The sequence below is a fragment of the Myotis myotis genome, unplaced genomic scaffold, assembly GCF_014108235.1.
Source record: "Myotis myotis isolate mMyoMyo1 unplaced genomic scaffold, mMyoMyo1.p scaffold_m19_p_9, whole genome shotgun sequence".
Taxonomy (NCBI): domain Eukaryota; kingdom Metazoa; phylum Chordata; class Mammalia; order Chiroptera; family Vespertilionidae; genus Myotis; species Myotis myotis.
Genome location: NW_023416401.1, coordinates 35,583,256 through 35,606,906, shown reverse-complemented (window position 1 = coordinate 35,606,906; position 23,651 = coordinate 35,583,256). Strand labels below are relative to the sequence as shown.

The window sequence follows — 23,651 nt, the reverse complement described above, 5'->3', positions numbered from 1 at the left end:
TTTACTGTTTGGGTAACATAATGGCAAAACTAGTTACCAGATTTTTCAGATTTCATTCTCTAGGATTGTATATTACTAGAATACCTATTACAGTGGATAAATTAAAAATTCCTTCTTTTTTTGGTGTTGTTTCTGCACAGAGACCTGACCTGTTCAAAATACCCTGAATGACATATATTCAATGATTTTTTTTTAAATGGTTGATTTATTCACTTGTAACCTGAAATCCCACCATAAGGGAAGACTAAGTAGCTTAAAAACAAACAAACAAACAAACAAACAAACAAACAAAATAAAACACTGAAGCCCAGAAAGCAATAAGTTCCTTTGTATATATTTATAATACTGTTCACATGATTACAGAAAAGCAAAGTAACAGAAAAGATTTCTTTCTTCAGTTCTACCCCAGCTGCGTGGAAAGTGAAAAGTGAACAGAAACATACAGCAGAGGCCATATGTGCTTTACCATGTAATCAGGAAGATAAAGGACATGAATAAGTGTTACCTCTAATTCTTAAAACCAAAGGCTCTATGCTGGTTTATGATAATAATCAGGGAAGCCCACCTTAATCCTATGTCAAGTGACATTCTGCCAGCCCCTTCAGAGTCCAATAACTTTATACTGATATACAAGTAAACCTTTAACATATGTATTGATTTTTATGACTGAGCTCCTTAAGATTCTGCCAATATGGCACCTTCCTCTGGAGTCCAGGGGTTGCTTAACTTTCTTCTTCCAAGAACTTGCCCACATCTCTGTTTCTTGCTGTAGACTTTCCATCTCAGAAAGACCATGAAAGACACGCAACTTTGCAGATACACTTACCTTCACTTTCTGAGATCAAAGGCCACTTCTTAGCAAATGCCCTTTTTCTGTTCACGCCCAACTCTCCTCAGACAGTCACAGTGAAGGCCCATTGAAGAAGCACTTTTCCAGGTCATGATATTTAGGAACTTGAAACAGTGTTGGGACACCTCGTGGTGCCATATGAACGTAAGATTCATGTGCAAAATGAGCCATAACAGTAGGACATAGGAAACTTTTGTTTAAAATGACAACATATTTGAAAGTTGGGTGTATTTTATTTACAAGTAACATTTAGATACAGAGGTTAATCAGATGCTTCCAAAGATCCCCACTATATTAGCAAAGACACATCAGAGAGGGAATATAGCGAGTTCATGTGTTTCCGCCATGTGACAGCAAGATCCAAGGCTGGTTATATCCAGAAGGCTTAGTAGACATAGTGCCAGATTACTTGCAAACTACAAGCATTGGGGTTTATACTTGATTTATGAATACTCCTAAATAATGTTCCTTAGTACCTTCATTCCTACCATCTACACTGTAGTGCTGTCACATCAATGATATGCCTTCAGCTCAACTTAAACTCATTATTTGATTGTCATGAGTTCTGCTGAAAAAAGTTTATGAATAAACCTTATTTAAATTGTAACCCCTCTGCTTTCTCCAACAGCTATTCTCCTGTGAATTTATTCCAGGTGTGCATTGTGTGAGACAGTCTAGCAGAGCTTCTAAGAGATTGCTGTCATTCATGTACACTATCAATAGTATCCATTATGAAAAATGTTACACTGGAATTTTATAAATATATCTTAGTATCAGTCATACTTTATATGTAAATACTTGGCTTTTTTAAAAAATCACTACCAAATATAGCCATTGATACTCTGAAACCAAAAGGTTTTTTACACAGGTAAAATTCTTCCTCTTTTCCCAGAAAATAGAATTCTAAAACTCCAGGAAGATCTGAATTATCCACTTGGGGATGAAGCAGCAGTCATACTGTTGCAATAGAGAGCTTTATTCATATACACACGTGTTACTCATTCCTGATGTGCATGGTTTTCATTATCTCAAGAAAATGATTCTAATTTATGGATGGGAAAAGGGAAGTTCTTATTAGTAAGGAACTAGTGCAAATGCATAGCCTAATGGCAATGCCGCATTTATAGGCCCCAGAGATCCTTTCAAGAGCACTGCACCTAGAGTCAGACCCTAGGGTATGTCCAGGATGAAATCTACAATTCTAGTTGCTATTCATGGGGCTACTAAAGAACTGAGTCAATGACAACTTATGCATATAGATGTAATTGTCTTAATTTTGAAATGAAAAGAAGAGAAATCCACATTTCCAAAGGATTTCTGCACAGAGAATAAACACCAGCTATCAAACAACTGAAACCAAAAGACTGAGATCTTAAAAAGTTTACCTGCTCCTTTTATAAAATATATATATGTCTTCATAAGATCCTGAGGGACTCAGTCTTAGAATTTGCCTTTGCTCAATTTGACCTTCAATTCCATATTGAAGATTGAAACTCCAATCTTTCCCCTTTCCAGCAAGTCTTTTTAAACTATAATGAACACAGAAATTACTCAATATTACAGCAAAAGGACTATTGGTTAAGTTCACAGAAAGAATGCATAATAGACAGAATTATGTTTTTAAAAATAAATTGTGCTGCAAAACTACTTTTGCAATTACAATATCGGGTTTGGCCCCACAATGTTTAAGAGGCACTGCATTAATATAAACAGAATCATCTAATGCACTTTTTCAAAACAGTGCTTCTCAGCCAGGGCTCGTATGAATTCATTCTGCCGCTGGGTGCCAATGGCACTTTTGGTTTGCTTTACTGGCAACATGTTGGCAACGCATCCTATACTAAGAGAAAGGCTGAAAGACGAGCATATGACAAGAGCCAAATCCACCATGTTACTTCTTTTCATGCTTCTTGGTTAATTGCCCCACGCCCAGCTGGAAGCTGCCCCGGTTGTCACCGTCTCTCTCTTCCCTCTGCCGACTCTCCTGGGAGACTTGTCGCACAGCCTGCAGGATGGCATTCTGCACAATCTGTTTACTGGCATTCTGCAGCCTCACCTCTTCAGGCTCGTTTCCAGTTTTCTCGCCTAGACAAAAATATGAAAGGGAGGTGAAAACAACAAAATCAATTTCAGAAACTGTGACAGGAAGGAGCAGGTAGAAAAGGTGAAAGCGGAGGGGAGACTAAGAACATAATAGGGTGGCCCAGCTAATTGTGAGGAGCTCTCTGTAGCACATACCACTCTTGCCTCCCTTTCTCCCTTTCCAATAGAATCTGCATTTGTTTGCCCCAGCAATGCACCCAATTTATATTCTCACCATCCCAGAATCCTCTGCTGCTAGCAGGGTAATGAGTCATAGTCTTGGCCAAGGAAACACCTGGGAAAGTTTTTGGAAAGCGAGAGGCTCATAGCCCCTTTGGCCTTTGGCACCTCCCCTGGATGCAGACATACTGCTTGTAGGTGCTGTAACCATCTAACAATAAGCATGGAGAGGAAAGCCAACATTCTGGGCATCGTTGGGAGACAAAAGGAGCCAGTTCTGAAGGCATCAATGAGCATCTGCACCAGCCCTGGACCATGTACTTTAGGATGTGTTTACGTGTGAGATCAATAAACCCCTTTTTGTTAAGTCCGCCACTAGTCAGGTTTTATGTTGCTAGCACCCAAAAATATGCCTAATATATGTGAGCTCACTGGGGCTGAAAAATAGCTTGTGACTGAATTCATATTAAACACAACCCTGCTCCTGTAATAGCATCCCAAAGAATGAAGCTATTCATTCATCAGAATCTGTTCTCCATGATCTAGAACAGGGGTGGGCAAACTTTTTCTATAGAGGACCAGATAGGGAATATTTGGGGCTGCTGGCCATACCACCTCTCTAAAAACCATTCAACTCTACTACTGTATCATGAGATCAGCTATAGACAATACATCAGTGAATGCGTATGGCTTTGTTCCAGTAACTCTTTATTGACAAGAAAAGTAAAAAACTACGTTGCAGATTTGGCCCATGGACCAGGTTGCCAACCCATGACTCAGAATGGTGGGAATTTTCTAATTAGAAAGGCAAGGCAATATACCCAATATTGACTCTTCCCCTTCTTCCTTAGTTAAAAACACATCAAAACCTTAATTTTATTTGACCAGCTATATAACTAGGTACAGGTAAGTTCCAATGGGTGGGAGTTTGTTTAGTGAAAATTCCGTAAAAGGTCTTTAAAAGGGAAGAGGCAGATAAAGGCCCTTTACCCTCTCCCTTCCTGCTGCCTGCAGCTCAGACACATGGTTGTCTTTCCAGGGGCTCTGGCTGACCATGAGCGAACCTTTAGAATGGAAGCCATTTTCATGGATTTGGAAGGAAAAAGTTAGAAAGGGCCTAAGATTCTAATGGCCATATAAGACTATATTAGTCCTTAATTGCTAATCTCTAGGCCTCTTTTATATTAGAATAAATATATATAATTTAAGGCAGTGTTATTTTGGATTTATTTTACTGTGCATCAAACTTATTACCAATTCATATATAACAGAATGATCACGAATCTAACATTTGACTAAAGTGCAATCCTGAAAATGTTAAAGCCCACCTGTTTATATTTATAGTGACAAATAAAATGGGCATCATTCCTTGTTCGAAATCATCTTTTCGGATGTTCCTTCTATTTAAATACTCTGCTACCATGCAAATGTATTTTAAATTGGCAAAGGATGGTTTTCACCAGAATTGATTCATGAACAACAGAATTTATGCACCCATAAGAACATCGCATAAGAGAATATTGAGTCATTCTAGAAGGCCAGACAGCTCTTATCCCTTTAGACATATAACTGTCATTTATTCAGCATTTGCATCACTAGCACCCCCTCCTGAGGGATTTACAGACCAATAAACAAGGCAAGATGAATCTATCCAAAACTAAAAAACAATACTCATTCTCCACCCCCTTCCAAAAAAAAAAAAAAAAAACAGGATAAAATCAGCAATCTACACCAAACCAAACAAAGGAGTCCAGAGCTATGATATATGGCAGATTAAAACTCTAAAAGCAGCAGAGAAGAATTATTTAAATATTTTCTGAAGAAAAAGAATGAATAGTAATATTAAGAGACATGAGGGCACAGCAATTAAGAATGTGCATTTTAAATACTTTAGAGTTAAGTTCAAGTTATTTTTTGTATATAGAGATTTTTATTGATTTTAGGAAGGGACAGAGAGAGAGAGAGAGAGAGAGAGAGAGAGAGAGAGAGAGAGGAAGAGAAACATCAATGATGAGAGAGAATCATTGATCGGCTGCCTCCTACATGCCCCACACTGGGAATTGAGCCCACAACCCAGGCACGTACCCTGACCAGAAATTCAACCATGACCTCCTGGTTCATAGGTCGACACTCAACCACTGAGCAACACTGTCTGAGCAAGAGTTCAAGCCCTGACCAGTTTGGCTCAGTGGATAGAGCGTCAGTCTGCGGACTGAGGGGTCCCAGGTTCGATTCCGTCAAGTGGTCGCGGGCACATCCCCAGTAGGGGGTGTGCAGGAGGCAGCTGATTGATGTTTCTCTCTCATCAATGTTTCTAACTCTCTGTCCCTCTCCCTTTCTCTCTGTAAACAATCAATAAAATATATACATATTTAAAAAGAGTTCAAGTTCCTTCTGTCACTTATAGCCATGTGATCTCGCTCTCTAAGCCTGTTTGCACACCTGCAAGAAGGGCAAGCAGTACCTATTAGGATGGTTGCTAGAGAATTAAGTGACATAACAACTGTTCCGCACTTAGTGCAGTTCCTGAGCACTTAGTATCCGCCATTGTGTATTGGTTGGGTTACAGATTAGGCTGTTGTAACAGAGAAACAGAACTAGAGCAGCTCACTCCCGGGAGAGATATTTATTGCCCTCTGCATAACAGCTCAGAGGTGCCCCAGTGTGTAGGGGGCTGTGCTCCACCAGGTTATCTAAGGGCTCAACTCCCTTCCATCTTCCTGCTCTGCCATTTCCTACTCTACCGGCCTTAACTGCGTGAGTAGAGCTGGTTAACTAATATGCCATTTGGGGCTGGAAGGAAGCCAAAGAGAAAATGGAAGGCAAGCAATTTCCCTCTAAAGAGTTGTCATAGAAATTGCAAGCATCACTCTGCTCATTTGCTACTGGGGGAAACTGAGTCATGTGGTGGTCACATCTAGCCACATGGGAGGCTAGCCACAGACTGCAATGCCTGTGGTTCAGTGTGGGCCAGTCACCTGGGGCCTGAGAGGCTGGATCAAGACGTAAGAGCTCAGTCATTTAGGAGGAGGAAACCGCCCGGCCCCTGTCCTGGGAAGGCACGGCGGGCAGACCACGCATCGTCAGGACTGACGTTGTCCACCATAATAACCGACTGGTGCTCCTATGGCATTCATTTTAAAGGAAAAGGCATTTGCGAACGCCCTGGTGGAGACCCTTAATATAAGTACAGTGTGCAAAAGTGCATTACAGCCGACAGAAGGCAGAGCCAGCCACAGAAATCCTGCGTTTTGCCATTTACTTACATGTACTACATTTATTTGAAATTAATAAATCTAGGCCAATTGCCTAGTTTTAAAAGATGCAAATGTCCTCCAGCCTAATTAGCATTTACAAGATCGTACTGGTATTTCACAAAAGATGATGAATTGATGTAATTAGCTTTAAACTCTAAATGCCCAATATAAATGCATTGAAGTCAAGATTGTGAAGTAACTAAATTTGCCTTCTGTGTCTTTCCACCTCAAATCATTACCCTCCTTTCCCCTCCCAACACCACACATGCAGGCCGCCCTGGGGTCATGCTTCCCTGTGACACCCAGCCCACCCATGGGGCCAGCCTGCCACAGACTCCCCTGAGCTCCGTGCCCTCTCCTTACCCTTCCCAGCCTGCTGTTTCAGGTGCCATCCTTACCAGCCCAGTGGAAAGGGTCTGGGGAACTCAATTGCAATGTGGTTAATAATTGGTCTTAAGTCCTTATTTATATCATTAAAATTGTGCTGCTATTGACCATAGGAAGATCCTCCTGATAAAAATTTACATTGTTTTTCCCCTAAGAATCTAAGTGCCACTTGCCTCTATTACATTAACCCTATTACATTCCAGTGAGGTGGGTTTTAGAAAAAGTTAGCATTCCCACTGTGAGGCAGAATCCGATTAGTGATTTTTTTCCCTGGATCACACAGAGAATGTGGCAGAGGTTTTGTCATACGCACTGTCTCTCCCCATTGGGTCACTAAATATGCAAGTGCCTCTTAGGGCTCCGCCACCACTGACTGTCCACACTCTCCAACACATGGTGCTGCTGATGGGGACCACGGAGCATATTTTTATCTTCCCTGCTGATTGCTTGAAACTATAAAGACATATTATCATTCATCAATGACTAGCCTATGGAACGCAGAGAACAAGAACTAATTCTGGTCCCTTAATTAATGGAATGATAGTCTATTTTCCAGCTCTGTAACTACAGGAATTTTTCATGAAGGACCAGATGTTAGATCTCATTCATCTACGCCGATAGCTAATAAAGCCATCCTGCTTGCCCTGCTGTGTCACTGAGCAAGCTCAAGTGATGTGACTTCCCAGCAACAGAGAGTCACAGCTCTGAGTCCCAATAAAACTTGAAAAGGAAAAGACAATTATAATCTAGAAATCAAGTTTTGAATATTTTGGCTAAGAAGAGCAGAGGTAATTTTGAAAGAGAACAAGTAGGGAGGACCTAATTTAGCAGCTTTCGATACCAGCCATAAAGCTGTAGTGCAGTCACGCACCACTTAACGATGGGAATGCGGTCTGAGAAAAGCATCATCAGGGAATTTCGTCCTTGTGCAAACATTGTGGAGTGACTGACACAAACCTAGACGGCAGGTCCTAGTACACACAGAGACTATATGGCATAGCCGAGTGCGACAAGTCTGCACCTGCGGTACAGACTAAATCAAGCACAGGAGAAAACGATGCAACAGCCATTGCGAAAAAATTTGATAAATCAGGCTACATTAAAGTAAGTGTGTATTGTCATGGAAACACACCACACACACACACACACACACACACACAGTTAAAAGGCTTATCATTTGAGAAAATTGAGGCAGGAGAAATGCTATCTGGGGAACGTTTTAAGAATTTCTTTTCTGAACACTCAGATAACAACTCCATCAAGACTGGGTTACGAGTTCAGAGACACCCAAAAGAATGTTTTGATGACCTTGCAGGTTTCTGCAAAATTTAGCTGCAGGTTTTTCTCCTTTCGTCCTGAAAGACTCGGGAAATCTAACTCCTCCCAGGTCCTAGTTTCTTGCTTCAGAATTTCCATGAAGAAGGATTTAGGAATGGCAATCAGAAAAGGGAAACCAAGAATTTGTTCTGAAACTGGGGTGTGCATGACACTTTACGCAGGGCTGATAAAATGCCTATTTTTCATATCCAACAGGGGGTGGGATGGGGATGAGGCCATTGCCCGTCTTCTGACCTTCTCTAATCGCTCACTTCTTCACAGTGGCCCTGTCACCCAGTGTCCACCCTCCCCTCCCAAAGCCACCAAGCAAACCTGGCTGGCCCAAACTGTGGGCTCCTGCGTTCCTGCCCCAGGGATATGCCAGAAAGGAGTCTGGAAATCAGAAGTCAGGTATTTAAGCGACAGCAAATGTAGGCACCGTGTGAGCCTGTGTATTAAAGAGGCCATACTAGACCTGAAGAGAACACAGAACAAACCCTGGGACCCTGAGGGTGACGTACTCTTCCCACTCTCGGAGCCAGGTCTTTACCCCGACACCACCTCCCCCTCAGAGCTCTGCTGCCAGACCACCACCGCCCAGGCTGCGCCCCTGCCCGGTTCTGCAGCCTCTGCTGCCCCTTGGTGGCCACTCCTAGGGTTGCCACCGACTCAGGGACAGGACGTCCTTTGGCAGAAAGTGGGCAGCCCTGATTCCTGGAATGGGTAGCGTGTCTGTGTGTGTGTTTTTTCTGTGTGTGTGTGTGTGTGTGTGTGTGTGTGTGTGTGTGTGTGTGAATGTGTGAGTGTATGAGTGTGTGTGAATGTGTGGCTGTGTCAGTGTGTAAATACGTGTGTTACTATAGGAGAAATCCTTGAAATCTCCATGAGACAAAGGTGTGGTTTTATCAAACACACTTAGCACAACTAGTTCACCATGGTACTTGCTGTCTGACCATAAAACCTCACACTGACCTTTATAGCTATGTCCTCCCAAGAGTTCAGGGGCAGCTGGGAATATAGTCCAGAGGTTTCCTGTCTCAATTCAGATGAAAATTGCTTGACCAAAGTATTTAATATCTCTTAAATGTTTAACGAAATATTCTGAGTTCCTGGGCAAAACTAGCCACGTGCTCTCCCTTCCTATCCACTATGGAGAGGGAGGGAGGGAGGGAGGAATTAATATTAGCTTTTTGAGTGATTTTAAATAAATGCTATAAAAAATCCTCTCACATTGTCCTCCCTACACTGAAGAGCACAGCCTTCACCATCATCATCTTTCGGCTAAAGTCAGAATCAAATACCAGCTGCGACAAGTCAGCAGAGAGTACACATCTACATCTTAACTACGTGGTGCCTCAAAGCACAGCCATCATCCCTGGAGGATGTGAGTACAAAGCAAAATTCTCAGGAGGAGATTATGCTCTGACATAAAGTAAAACCTTTTCTACTCTCCTTGAAGAGCAGCTCCCCACCTTTTGAAAACGACTCCTTTGTAATGTCAAAATATTTCACCTATCCCCTCATGACACAATGACAAAAAGAGGCTATGAATTCAGTGATGCTTTTAGATAAATCTGAATGGTATTCATCACGACAGCCTCCACCTACATTTGAAAATTGCATGAGTTAGAGAGATGGCATTTCCAACCACCACAGTGTGGTGGAACCCGGCGTCCCTGTCCCTTAAAACAGCCCCATGGCTCCCAGGGTCTTTCTTGCTCCCACACCAGACTGCAGGTGTAGAAGAATGAAAACCAGGTAGATGTTTTAAACTAATGCCTGACGATGGAACGCAGGCAGCAGCCAGGTGCGGTGTGGAGCAAGAACTTTTCCACCAGCTAGCCTCAAATTCTACCCCTACTCCTAGTCACCCATGAAGCATTTACTAAATGCCTCAGTGTGACGGGTTTGCACAAGATAGCCAAATCAAACTGTCACCTTCCGGAAGGATATAATGCCTAAGATTTTGCACAGTTTTAAGTACGATAAACTATTTTAAGGCTTTAAAAGTTTAGCAGAGAAGATAAAGTATCAGCCCTCTCAATTTTTCAAGGGGCTCAAATATTGCAGGGAGTCACTCACGTGGGATCCTTCTACTCAGTAAGTCCAGAGCTGGGGTAGAACTGCATGCTCAGGAGTCCTTCCCAGGACCCCCTCCTGCTGATGCCTGGTGTTCCGGCAGGCGAGGAGCTGGCAGCTAGTAACAGAGCCCAGAGATGATTTCCTTCTCTGCCCCAAATGGGAAATAAGTAAATGAATGCCACGCCCTCACTTGCTTCCTAAGTGATTTTCATATTAAATCACTGTCTTGTTATTACATCTTCTATTTGTCCTTCCACTTGCTGCCCTGACAGCAGCCCGAGTAACGTTTTTTCAATGGAAATCCAATATGTCACCCGATGGTTCAAAACCTTCCTTGGCGAGAATATCAGAAAGGCTGCTCCAATTTCTAGGCCACATAACTAGGCCAATTACCAGTTTTTAAATTTACATTATTTATATCTCTCATTTCCTATCTTCCTGGTTTTCTCCATTCTCTCCTTTTGCGTCCCTGTCAGTCCCTCTGATGATCAGTTCTTAGCTCTCTCGCATAGGTTTCAAATACTTTTCAGAACAGGGTGGTGTGAAAACAAGCCCCTTCACTTAGGTCCAGTGACGTCCCCTGGTGGTTTGTTCCATTGGCCAACCGTTTCCCATGAACACACTCCCCAGGCATTGCCGGGAGCCGGTCCATGCTTGCTGTTTCACAGAACTTAGAATACAGAACCAAGAGAGACGGAACCTAGGCACAGAACCGACACAGAACGTTCTCTAGAGACAGAAGAACTTCGCTGGAGAGAACATGGCAAAAGTTCCTGGACAGAAACTGGCCTCAGAACCTAGAGACAGAACCTAGCGAGAGAACATGGCAGAGATCCTGGATGAACCTGACTACAGAAATTGGCAAGAGAACCTGACTAGAACCTGGTAACTGAACCTGGCTGGAGAACCTGGACAGAACTTGGCTGGAGAACCTAGCGAGGGAACTTGGCTACAGAACCTGGCTGGAGAACCTGGAGAACCTGGCTGGAGAACCTAGCAAGACAACATGGATACAGAACCTGGCTGGAGATCCTAAGCAGAACCTCTCTGGAGATCCAGACCAGAACTTGGCTGGAGATCCTGGCTGGAGATCCTGGCTAGGCCGCTGATCAACTGAACGCTGTCTCCGTGTCCTTCCTTCTTCGCCGACTCCATCCACACCTTTGGGGACCCCTGGACCTGCTGGGGTTGGACCCCGGCAAGGCTTTTATAAACTCTCTGAACCCACAACTCTCAGGGGCTGAGAAGGCCCCTGTCCCAGAGGCTCTGCATGTGAACCTCTGGGCCTTTCAAGTTCAAGGCCTGCACAAGCCTCAGCTTTCCCTCCGATCACACAGGAAAACATATTCAACCAGTTTGTTTAAAGCAGAGGAATGAGATGACAAGTCCATGTTGCTTCATCTACAGATTGGACAAAGAAATACAAAACTCCTTCTTCAACCATGAGTTTCCTCGGGCAAAATTCTAGTATAGAAGATAAAGATAAAGGCTTTTCTGTTATTATACCTTTTTTATATAACCATGAGGATCTTGGCTCCCTCTGCTGTGTTGGGGTTAATTAGAAAAAGAGCACAGGTGGCTGGAAATAGAAAAGGAAGTGAAGAACAGGATCAGATGTTTTATGGGAGTTTCTTTCAGTGATATTTCAGAAGGGAAAAGAAACTGAAGGAAAATAAACCCACACTTTAGAAGCGTCTGTTACAGCTATGCAATAGGAGAGTAATTTCACCTGTCTCAACCTCTGTCTTAGAGCTTTGGCTGCCAGCATCAAAACTCCAAGTAAGAGCACAGCAAGTGCACTGTGCATTTGCTCTAAGAGTCAGATATGGAAAAAGAAATAAGGGAGGGAAGGAGAGATGGAGGCAGGGAGGAAAAGAGAAACAGTATCTCTGAGAATGCAAATTAAAATCTAATTGCATGCATCTAATTAACAGGGTAATCGTGCCTTTAAAAGTTCCTAGCAAGCAAGCTATAATAAATATAAATTCTTTATACAAGACACGTTATAAGCAGTTTAAGATGCAAAATTTACATTGATATACTCTTTAGAGTGACAGGTGGGTCTCATCTCCAGGGGATCAGGATTCACAGCAATCTAGGCAACCCCCTGCTCTGAGTGCTCTCTCTGCCCTTGTCCTGGAGGGCGGGGCCTGCCAGAGAAGACACATGATACATGGAGTCATTCAAATGTTTATTGAGCATCTACTATGTCCAGCCAATGTGCTAGGCATTAGGGGTACCGAGATAATTCACATCTCCTGGTCTTCACGACGTTCACAGAAGGCACAGGATATGATATGCTTCTATGAGCCTCTTAACACCCTAGCCTACTTTAATCATCTTTCAAATCACAATAGTAAATCCTTCCAAGGTATATCTTATAGGATTAATATAAGGATAAAAATTTATAAGAAATATTCAAATGCTATGAAGAGTTGAATCTGATATATACATATTTATATAATTCCATGAGTTCAAAATTCTCATTTCACACACATTTCTCTTTAGAAAGACCTGACATCAGCACTATTAACTTCTAGGGTGTAAAGAGGGAAGGGCTCGTCTGTCACAGCACAGGCGGTAGAGAGCAGAGAACAAGGGAAAAAGCAATAAAGAGGATGATCTGTTACAGGAAAGGTGGGATCTTCGTGACAGAGCTCAGGCAGGTCATTGAGCATCTGGTTAGTTTGTGGTTCTCAACATCTGGCATCATAAGAACCACTGAGGATCCAGAGTGACAATGAAGACTGCATAGGAAGCGGCTCTGGAATGTACATATTTAGCTGTGGCCGCAGATAATTCTGATGCATGTTTCAGATGGGCCGCCCTTTTATTTAAAACTCACCTTCGGTCTATACCCACCGAGCATGAGGAAATTCAGTGACTAAGTGACCATTTCAGTTTATTTAATTAATGGGACAATCAAGCAAATGATTCAAGCCACAAAGTGCAAGGTGCACCTCCTCCATTTACTGAATTAGCTAATTGCTAAATCTGACTATACTCTGGGAAACACTAATCAGCCATTAATCTTCAGCAAGGTTTTAACCATTCACTTTAAATTCTGGCTGTTACTTCATCTACCCGCTCTCCCGGTCGCAAACCTGGAGATGATACTATGGAGACTAGTATCATTTCCAGGGTCTTCCTCTTTCATTATATAGTTAAATCTGTCGAAGGACTCAGGTTTGTGGACAATATAAGAAACAACCTTTTGTTGAGGGGAAATGGAAATGAGAAGTTCTTACCGGTGGAAAAACTTCCTCTCTTATAAGTGCTTTTTAATTCTCTGTATGCTAAAGACGTGCTGTATTCTTGGCAGCCTTCAAGCTATTTTTTTTCAATACTTGATTGCAGTTAATAGGTGTGAATTCCAGGAAGTAAGAAAATTAGAAGATACACTTCTAAATCTCACAAGGCATTAACAGGTAGAACATTTGCAATGATGAAAAAGAAATGTTGGCAGTTAATGTTATCAGTATGTGTGTTCAGAAGACTGAACAATATGATCCATCTGGTATACTTATGCGAGTCACATAATGTACTAGGCAGTTTATTTTAAAAATTCAATAATACAACAATTATCCCTTTTTAGAAAACTGGGGGGGGGGGGCTGCAATTCAATCATCACACATTTGAAAATACATCATAGGCAAATATTGTGCCTGTATTTGGAAAATATTCTTTGTTTGCAGAAAATCTAGAGCAAGGTGAAAAAAAGGGACAGTGAAAATAAAACCCAGATCATATTTGAATTTAAAATGCACATGAAAATAATTTGATATAAAATCATGTAACCCCAGGGGAAGCAATAAATTAATTCATAGCAAGATGATAAAGGATGAAAAATATGGTCTATTGTTCCCACTATTATTACAAAGTTCATTTGCTTTAACAGACTGGAATTCAGTGAAGTAGAGGAATAAGCAATACACTGCTTGTGATTTGAGGTAGGGTTAACATAATTTAGAGCCACTAGTGGATTGCAGACATATGACAATTTTGTATTTATTTTTTCAAATGAATTTTTTATTAACGGAATAAAATACCTCAGGGAAAAGCGAGTAAGAAGTGTGTATCTAACTTCAACTTTATTATCTCCAATCCAATAAACTCAACTGCTTCACACAGAGATAAGAAGGTCAAGGTCATATAATATGATGAGCCAGAAGGCCCCATTCCTGCCAGGAACACAGATACATCTCTCAGCCATGTAAGCTTTCTTCAATGTATCCCCAATGGCCATAGGGAAAGGGGTATTTGAAGGTAAGTAGTATAACAAAACTTCACCACATTTGAAAACATTTACAGCACCTGCCTTCCAAGTAATACATAGTACATTAGTCTCATCCTTTGTACAAAGGACAGCTCATAACATTTATATCACCCATGTATAAAATACAACTTGGTACAATATGCATTCCCAGTGGTGATGTAAAGGTAAATTGCTACATCACTGGTCTTTTGGATAGATATTAAAGAGTTGGAGTAAAAATCACTAATTTTTATTCTATTATGTCTAAAGATAACAAAATTTTTGAGTCAATTTTCACCTTTCTAGCCTGTTCATTGAATGATTTTCAATTCACCTTTTCATTTCTGGTTGTATACAACTGGTGTCTCTCTTGTTTACTCCAATCTGCCAGCCAGATAGGTTGTAGAGCATGAAAACTAACGAGAAAATATGAGTCAGTACAAGTGCCCATTAGAAAAGAAAGATGAACCCAGCAAAACATCAAAACATTCTATTAAAATGTTGCACCCTGTGTGTTCTGCTTATCAAGGGAGATGTCATCCGAGGCTTTAACTGGTGCCTGTAAAGGCAGATAAAATGGGCCATCAGCTGCTGGTTTTATCTCACACTCAGCTCATAACAGGAGATACTAAGGCCTGCTTGGCAGACACCTGTCGACACTCCAAGGGTGGTAGGAAATGATGAGAAAAAAAGGTGCAAAAAATAACAGCAGCCAGGACAAAGCACTTCACTTCATGAGCTCTGTCTCCTCTCTGCAATTGTAATGAACTTAAACCCCTAAAGTCAGTATGAGAATAACAACACTCTGGGCTCACACCCAGTTTTCAAAGAAAGCAGAAATGAGACTTTTTGAAGACACTTGGAACGCCAAGTGTTCTGATCTGTGCACTTGTGCTACCTTCATGTTGTCCCTAAATTGGGTAAAAGTGAGCTCTACCTACACTGAGTGGAACCCTGCAAAGATAAGAATAGATGCAAACGGGCCTCTCTAAGTGAGCGAGGTGTAACACAAGAAGAACAGACATAGGCCTCATGTCTCACCATTCCTCTTTCTAAGACCAGCACTGCCAGCCCTCCCTGTGACTTGTGAGGTTGGCTACCAACCCTCAGGAACCTTCACCACACAGTGCTCCAAGCGGCCTTTGCCAGTCGTCCTCATAGAAAGCATTTTGCGGTTCCCAGATGGCAGACCCACATTGGGCTTGGGTAAAGGTCTGGACTTGCAGCCAGCTTCACCCTAATCTACTAAGTAACTTCGAAAAATCACTTGACCTGTCTGGCTTCAAGCTTCCTTTTCTAAAAAGAAAAATTCCTCTAATATTCAATGTTCTATAAAGTGCTTATCATTATTATGATAAGCTATTATTTTCAAAGCTTTTAAACTATCTGATGTCAGCAAATTAACTAAAATATAGACAATACCCAGAAAGATGATAGGCATCTACCAGTGAGAAGGTTCCCTGAACTAAATATAAATTACCTAAGTGTCATGTGTTCGTCAATGTGTAAACCCCCCTCTAATTCATTATTGTAGTACTGATTATGGGTAGGACTTAAAATGCTCACATCTTATAGCAATACATTTGGATCCCCTATTCGGTGCTGCTTCATGGAACAAGGCACCATTTTGTGTCCCAAAATCTGATTCTCAGGACCAGCACAATATTTCTACATATTTCATCAAATAAGAACCATATTCAAACCACATGCCAAGATAAACACACACAAAAAGACAAACACTGTTGATAAAAATTAATTCCAGATAAACTGTTTAACATGGATAGAAAGAGGGTGAGAACCTGATTACATTCTTGGCTCCTATTTCATCAATTCTCAGAATGACATTTGAAATTGTTTTCTCACAAGTTGACAGCACAACTTAAGGTGGCAAGAATTAATTACAGTAGGCATCTTGAGTAATTCTAAACCAGAGTTCACAAAAACATGTGAGCATCTGTTTCCTTTGAATATGCTTCTGCTCCTAAAGACACATCTTCCATAATGTCTTACACCATCTGCAAAACACTGCACATGATTGGCTTGGGGGACAGGGACTAGCAATTGGCTCCGCTAACATCCATAGATGTGCTAATTATTAAAAATGCCCCCCTTGGCTATCATATTTAAAAAGGAAACGAATTAAGTGATACAGAAAGAACATTACATATGATTTTCATTCCTGCAGAGTAAAATGTTTTTAAAATTATGTAACAACTAAGGCAGTGTGACCCTAGCACAGAAAAACAGACAGATGGACAAATGGAACAGGTTAGAAAGGGTGGTACCTCGCATTTGATGAAGATGATAGTTCAAAAGGTACTGAGGAAATTAGATGTCTTTTAAAAATTTTTAATCTCTAACTCCAGATGGAGAAAAAAATGGTGAATGTTTTTCAAAATAAAGAACATGCACTAGATACACTAAAATAAATGTATAAGGCTGGAGAGAAAAGTGGCACTGAGGCTGAAGGGTGAAAGAACAAAATTAACAAAATAACAAACAGGGACTCTGCATGGACCAGTGATGATAGCGTGCCATGAACTGAGAAATGTTATTAGTTAAATTCAGCACATTTGAGTCCAAAAAGAAAGAAAAAAAGAAGAAAGGGAGGAAAAGAGAATGAAAAATATATAGTGAATGTGTATCTGGTCTTGGAGAGAAAAAGTCCATCAAATAGCACCAATTATCACAAAAGTCCACAAAGAAGATGATAAAATTTACTACACTACAATAAAATCTTCAGTACATCAAATAAAACACAAATAATTTTTAAAAGGCAATCAACTAGGAAAAATATTTGCTATATATTTGAAAAAGGGTTATCTTAATATATAGATATGTCTTTCAAATTGATAATAGCCCCCAATATAAACATGAGTTCATTATAATGAACACTTTATAAAAGAAATAGTCATAATGATCAACTAAGCACAAGCATTAACCTGTGTACCTTCCACTGTATAAATATCCAAAAAGGAATAAACCCACAGCCATGACAAGAAAAAAAAATGGGACAAAGGGAACCAATGAAGAGAGATATCTACAAATTTCTGGAAGAAAAAAATCACATAGGATTGAGTAGACATAGGAAATAAAAAAAGCCACAGCCTGGAATATACTAGAAAGTGGCATTCAGTCAGCCTAAGAGAACAGAGAGACTCTGGGATCAGAATCTGCTGTATTGTGGAGCAGATGTAAGAAGCAGGATTCAACTCAGGTAGGATGTTCAAAGGCAAGAGTAATATGTGTTCATCCTCCTTTTTCAAGATAAAAACTATCCTCATCCAGAATACAAAAAAAAAAAAAAGATAGGATGCCTTCCACCCCAGGCAAAAGTAAGCCAATAATAATAATAATAAATTGATGGCTATTCTCTCCCTCATGGCCACAAAATGTCTGCAATAGATTCAGGCATCACATCCTCATAAAACAGAACATGGACTCCTTCTTCCTTGTGACTGTTTCTAAGAGCTAGAAATGTCTTTGTCAATTTTAAGGAATTAGCTCACATGATTGTGGGAGCTGGGAAGTCAGAAATCTACAGGCAGGCAGCAGGCTAGAAACCTGGGGAAGAGTTGATGTTGCAGCATTGAGTCCAAAGGCAGACTAGAGAAAGAATTCCTTTTTCATCAGGGAACCTCCATCTTTTCTTTTAAGGCCTTCTACTGATTAGATGAGGCCCACTCATATTATGGAGCATTATTTGCTATATTCAAAGTGTACTGATTTAAAAGTTAATCACACCTAAAAAAAATACTTTTCCAGAAACATCTAGACTAGTGTCTAACCAAAATTGAGTCAGCATTGCCTGGCGAAGTTGACAGAGAATTAATCATCACAGGAGGGTTAGGTGAAATTCACAGAGGGATGGAAAAAATATAAAGTTTTATAATAAACTATATACATAATTCTATAGGAAAGAAGTGAATACACTCTCGTGAAAACCTGCTGAATTGACTATATACCATGACAGGCAATGCCCAGCAATTACAGTTACTCTTCACCTCAGCCTCTCGGTCCTGTACTGGCCCAGAATTCTATTACCTGTAACCATTTGAAATTTTACATGAGCACAATTATAGTTGTATACAAGACTGTCACACATTCTGTATTACTAATTCGCACATTTGGGATATTAAAAAATATTCTAATTTTTAACAAAAATAGTGCTTATTTTGCATTATGTGGTAAATATGTAGTACTAGCAATTTGGGCAGAATTCAATCTGATCCGATTAATTACAAAGGCAAAAAACACAACTGAACACAAACATGCTACAAGTTAGAGAAAAGACCTGTTTCCTTTTATAGTCAGGTCTATAGTCAAATAAGGTTCCAAGGACCTCTGGAGACAGAGCATTCATTACTCGACTTAATTAACTATTTAGAGGTCTATTTCCCTGCTTGCCCACTCTGTAAGTTTCCATACTTCAGAGTCTGACCTTAAGTGACATCACAGTTCTCTCACTGGATGGCTGAGCAAGTTAACCTCTTGTTTTCTATTTCCTTATGTTTAAATTAGAGGTTCAATTGGCAACTCTTGAATACTGAGTCTGCTAATCACAGTATCCGTACAGTCCCCTAGCATATTTTAAATGTTCAATCGTAACAACAGCACACTCATATTTAAACATTTTATGTATGAAATGACTCATTTAATCATCATGAAAACCATATTAAGTAGAAACTTGTATCTGTTCTTATCCCATGTCCTCAGAACCTTGCATCACTCATCAAGTTGTGTGAGCATTTGTGACTGCCTCATTAATAGAATATGGTAGAGGGGGCGTGACATGACTTCCAAGTTTAGGCATACAGATTCCACTGGTGTTTTCTCCCTTAGGGCAGTCATCTCAGAACCCAGCCACCATACTGTAAGGAGACTCAAGCCACAAGGAGAGGCTACATGTAGTGTTCCAACTGACAGCACCCAGTGGAGATCTTATCTAACAGCTAGAATCAACCAACAGTTATGAAAGTGAATGGGCCTTCAGATGATTTCAGCCCCCAGCATTCAAGTAATTCCCGCTGATGCCAAGTGGAACAGAGACCAGCTAACCTTGCCACGCAGCCCCACCTCAAATTGAAGAATCATGGCAAAATACAAGCCACTAAGTTTTGTGGTGGTTTGTTCTGTAGTAATAGATAATCAGAACAAGGTTAGTAGTGTTTTATCCTCATTTTATCCATGGGGAAACTGAGGCAAAGCGAGACTATGTAAACTGCCCAAGGTCACACAGCGTGGAAGCAGAATTGGAACCCAGCAGTCTAACTCCAGGGAGTGAGCCCTTGGACACTATGCTATACTCCATTTAATAAGCAACTGACAGAATTATTAGTCCTTGATTCACAGCCCTGCTTATTCCTTGTGATATTTCATAGTACGTCTTACCTAACTAAATTATTTAATACTAGAGGCCCGGTGCACAAAAATTTGTGCACTCGGGGGGGTGGGGGGGGTCCCTCAGCCCGGCCTGTGCCCTCTCGCAGTCTGGGACCCCTCGGGAGATAATGACCTGCTGGCTTAGGCCTGCTCCCGGGTGGCAGAGGGCAGGCCCAATCCCTAGGTGCAGCCCCTGGTCAGGCTCAGAGCAGGGCCGATTGGGGAGTTGGGGCGCCGCCCCGTCATGCACAGAGCAGGGCAGATTGGGAGGTTGTGATGCCACCCTCAGTCACGCTCAGGGTAGGGCCAATTGGGGGGTTGGGGCACCGTCCCCTGTCACATTCAAGGCAGGGTCGATGGGGAGGTTGCGGCGCCACCCCCTGTCACGCACAGAGCAGGGCCAATCAGGGGGTTGGGGCACCGCCCTCTATCACCCACAGAGCAGGGCCGATCAGGGGGTTGGGGCGCCGCCACTCTCACACTCAGGGCAGGGCCGATGGGGAGGTTATGGCTCTACCCCATCACACACACAGCAGGGCCCGTGGGGGGTGGGGGGTTGGGGAGCTCCCCCGTCAGGCACAGAGCAGGGCTGCTCAGGGGGTTGGGGCCCCGCCCCGTCACACACAGAGCCGCAGGGCGATCAGGGGGTTTGGGCGCTGCCCCCTGTCACACTGATCCCGGTGCCGGGAGGCATATTACCCTTTTACTATATAGGGTAGAGGCCTGGTGCATGGGTGGGGCCGGCTGGTTTGCCCTGAAGGGTGTCCTGGATCAGGGTGGGGGTCCCCACTGGGGTGCCTGGCCAGTCTGGGTGAGGGGCTGAGGGCTGTTTTCAGGATGGGAGTGACTGAAGTTCCCAACCGCTCCTTTTGTTCTTTTTTTTTTTATTCTGGGCCAGCTTTACCTTGAGGCTTGGCTCCAGCTCTTAGGCCTCCCGAGGCTGAAAGTAGGTTTCTGGCCTTTGCTTACAATGTTGCGAATCTACTGGCTGAAGTCCGGCGGTATTTGTTACAATGTTTCTTAAACTGTCCGCTCAGAGGCCTGCAGCCGCAGGCGGGGAACGTTGGTTTCCTCCAACGATCCTCCGCCACTGAGGCAAGCAAGCCTCATGTTAGTTTCAAGCTGCCTGGCTGCCTGCCGCCATCTTGGCTGACAGTTAATTTGCATATCTCACTGATTAGCCAATGAAAAGGGTAGCGGTCGTACACCAATTGCCATGTTTCTCTTTTATTAGTGTAGATGTTGTATATTTTATATAATTGGTATATCATTATACGTATTTTCCCCCCAAGAAGTCATGCTACCACCCAGCCGGCATGGCTCAGTGGTTGAGCATCTACCTATGAACCAGAAGGTTGTAGTTCGATTCCCCATCAGGGCATATACCCAGGTTGCGAGCTTGATCCCCAGTGTGGGGTGTGCAGAAGGCTGCCTATCGATGAGTCTCTCTCATCATTGATGTTTCTGTCTCTCTCCCTCTCCCTTCCTCTCTGAAATCAATAAAAAATATTTTTTAAAGAAATCATGTGCCCTAACCGGTTTGGCTCAGTGGATAGAGCATCGACCTGCGGACTCAAAGGTCCCAGGTTCGATTCCGGTCAAGGGCATGTACCTTGGTTGCGGGCACATCCCCAGTAGGGATTGATGTTTCTCTCTCATCGATGTTTCTAACTCTCTATCCCTCTCCCTTCCTCTCTATAAAAAATAAAATATATTTAAAAAAAAAAAAAAGAAATCATGCTACCAAAGGCTAAAATGATTGATAACATTTTAGGGAAAACAAAACCTTACATCAGAAAAGAGTTTCTCTTAGCCTCTTCTATTTATACTTCCAAGAAGTTAAGAAATTGAAATTTTACTGCTGGGAGAAGCAATTTCTAGGGAGGCTGACTCAATTCATTTATACCATATCTATAAAACTCCCTCTGAGGAACATATTAAGACTACAAAGATCAATGTCCTGCCAATGGAAAAAGAGTTATGATGGGAGAAAATGAGGGTGGCATCTAAATTACACACTTTCTGTTTTACAGTTTACAGCATAATTAGCTATTTTAAAGCAAGATAAGTGATTTGGCAAAAAGTCTTATTTAAACATTGAGTTATAATGCAAGAGAAATGTTTCCATTCACAACTGGTTAAAAATTATTTGATCATTACAATCCTGCAAATTGACATTATTATGTGCAAAATAAAGAGCTTAAAAAACCATTCTAATTATTACTAATCATGATAATGCTCAGATCTTTTCTAAGGAGAGAACTTGCTTTTACTGACCATAACACTGTACATAATATATGTAAATTTTCTCAGGACTAAGTGGACACATTGCTGAAAGCCTTTTGTAGAATTAAACAAAAAAATTTAAATATCAAATTTGTGACACTGTAGGGTTTTTTTGTGTGTGTTTATTGTATTATATTTTATAGCTTTCCCAATGTCTTTATATATTTTGTTTTCCAATCACTGATTCAAAAGAACAACATATTCCCCATGTCCAAAAAGAAGAACAGCCATCAGCGATATGAAAGCCCAACAGAGCAGCTGGCAACTCTACTGTAAGCCAAATCAGAAAGGAGGGGTTGACTTCTGTTATATTCTAGTTGGAATAAAATTACATATTTTTTTTTTTGGAGGAGAAAACATAGTCAAGACAACTGGCAGGTGTTGTTTTCCTGGCCTTTGTACCTAATCGTGCTACACCCACTAAGGACTGGGGTCACACTGGTCTAGCACTAGTCCAGGGAAGGTGCCTAATGTTTGCCTAATGAATATTTAATTAACATGAACCAAGCTCTGCTATAGATACTGGGAATTCAGAGATAAGTTTCAAAGACTCTTCTTGAACTCTAGGAGTAAAGAACCATAGTGGGGTTGGTGATCACTGAACACTTGACCACACTGATGGTAGTAAGCAGTGACAGCAAGTGTTATGAGAGCACCTGTCCCACCTGGTTCTTTTCTGGTAGGATCCCCACCCCCACCACCATCTGCTGTGCGTGGTTAAAAACCCAGAAACAGAATTCCAGCCAGGAAAGGGGGCTGAGGGATTAATTCCGCACTGAGATCTTTGCTCACTCACCCTCAGCACTCCTCCTGGCACGTGAACACCAAAATCCAAGGAAGATGCTCTGAGCACGTGCCCAGAGCTCTCCCCATGCACTCATTCCACACCTGCTGTTCGCTCTCTGCCCGAGGTTTCCTGGCTGCCCAGCCAGATTTTCTCCCACAAACATCTTCTTTTTTAACTTTCAGACCCATAGGAAGTTTGCAATCGTGCTGGGGACTCTGGTGTTAGAGATAATCCAGGCTGGCTAGCGCAACCCTGGGAACCATCGCATCAGGAGGTCCAAGCTCTTGAGGGCCACCTGTCCTAATGCCCTGCCCTGTGGGAGGGGCAGTGCCCCTGAGGATTCCCTTTCAAGGGGACAGTGCCTACGGAGACCCTAATGTCTACATAACACTTGCAGGTGAGGTCAAGACCCATCTTGGAAACCTTGTCTGGCCTCATCAGCAAACTGACAGCAAAGAGCAGTAAGCAAAACTGCCCACTCAAATGAAGCACTGAGAGGCCAGACCACTGCAGCGTAAAGTGCCTCAAAGAGCAGAAAGCGGTTGTCTCAGGCGGAGTGACCATGACATTGTGGAACAGAGCAGGCCCCACCACGAGAACAATTCTTCAGAGAGGCAGAGAACCAGCCTTGTGTACAGGCCTCAGATGCTCTTCAGAGACAGAATACCACCATTTGCAGCAGTGCCTTTGATGGGGGGGGGCGGGGGGTCTGTGCTGGGTACTGTGGGATGTTTAGCAGCATCCCTAGTTTCTAGCGACTAGATGTCAGAAACCAGGACCAGCTTC

At 42.1% G+C, this 23,651-nt stretch overlaps 1 protein-coding gene across 1 annotated transcript in view; it reads right to left on the bottom strand.

The window, feature by feature from the left end:
• Window positions 1-318: 318 nt before the first annotated feature.
• AKAIN1 (A-kinase anchor inhibitor 1) overlaps window positions 319-23,651 on the bottom strand; it is a 32,647-nt gene continuing 9,314 nt past the window's right edge. The window contains exon 2 of the mRNA XM_036323426.1: window positions 319-2,935. Coding sequence (XP_036179319.1) covers window positions 2,742-2,935 — 194 coding nt within the window. The 3' untranslated portion in view covers window positions 319-2,741. The remainder of the gene's footprint in view (window positions 2,936-23,651) is intronic.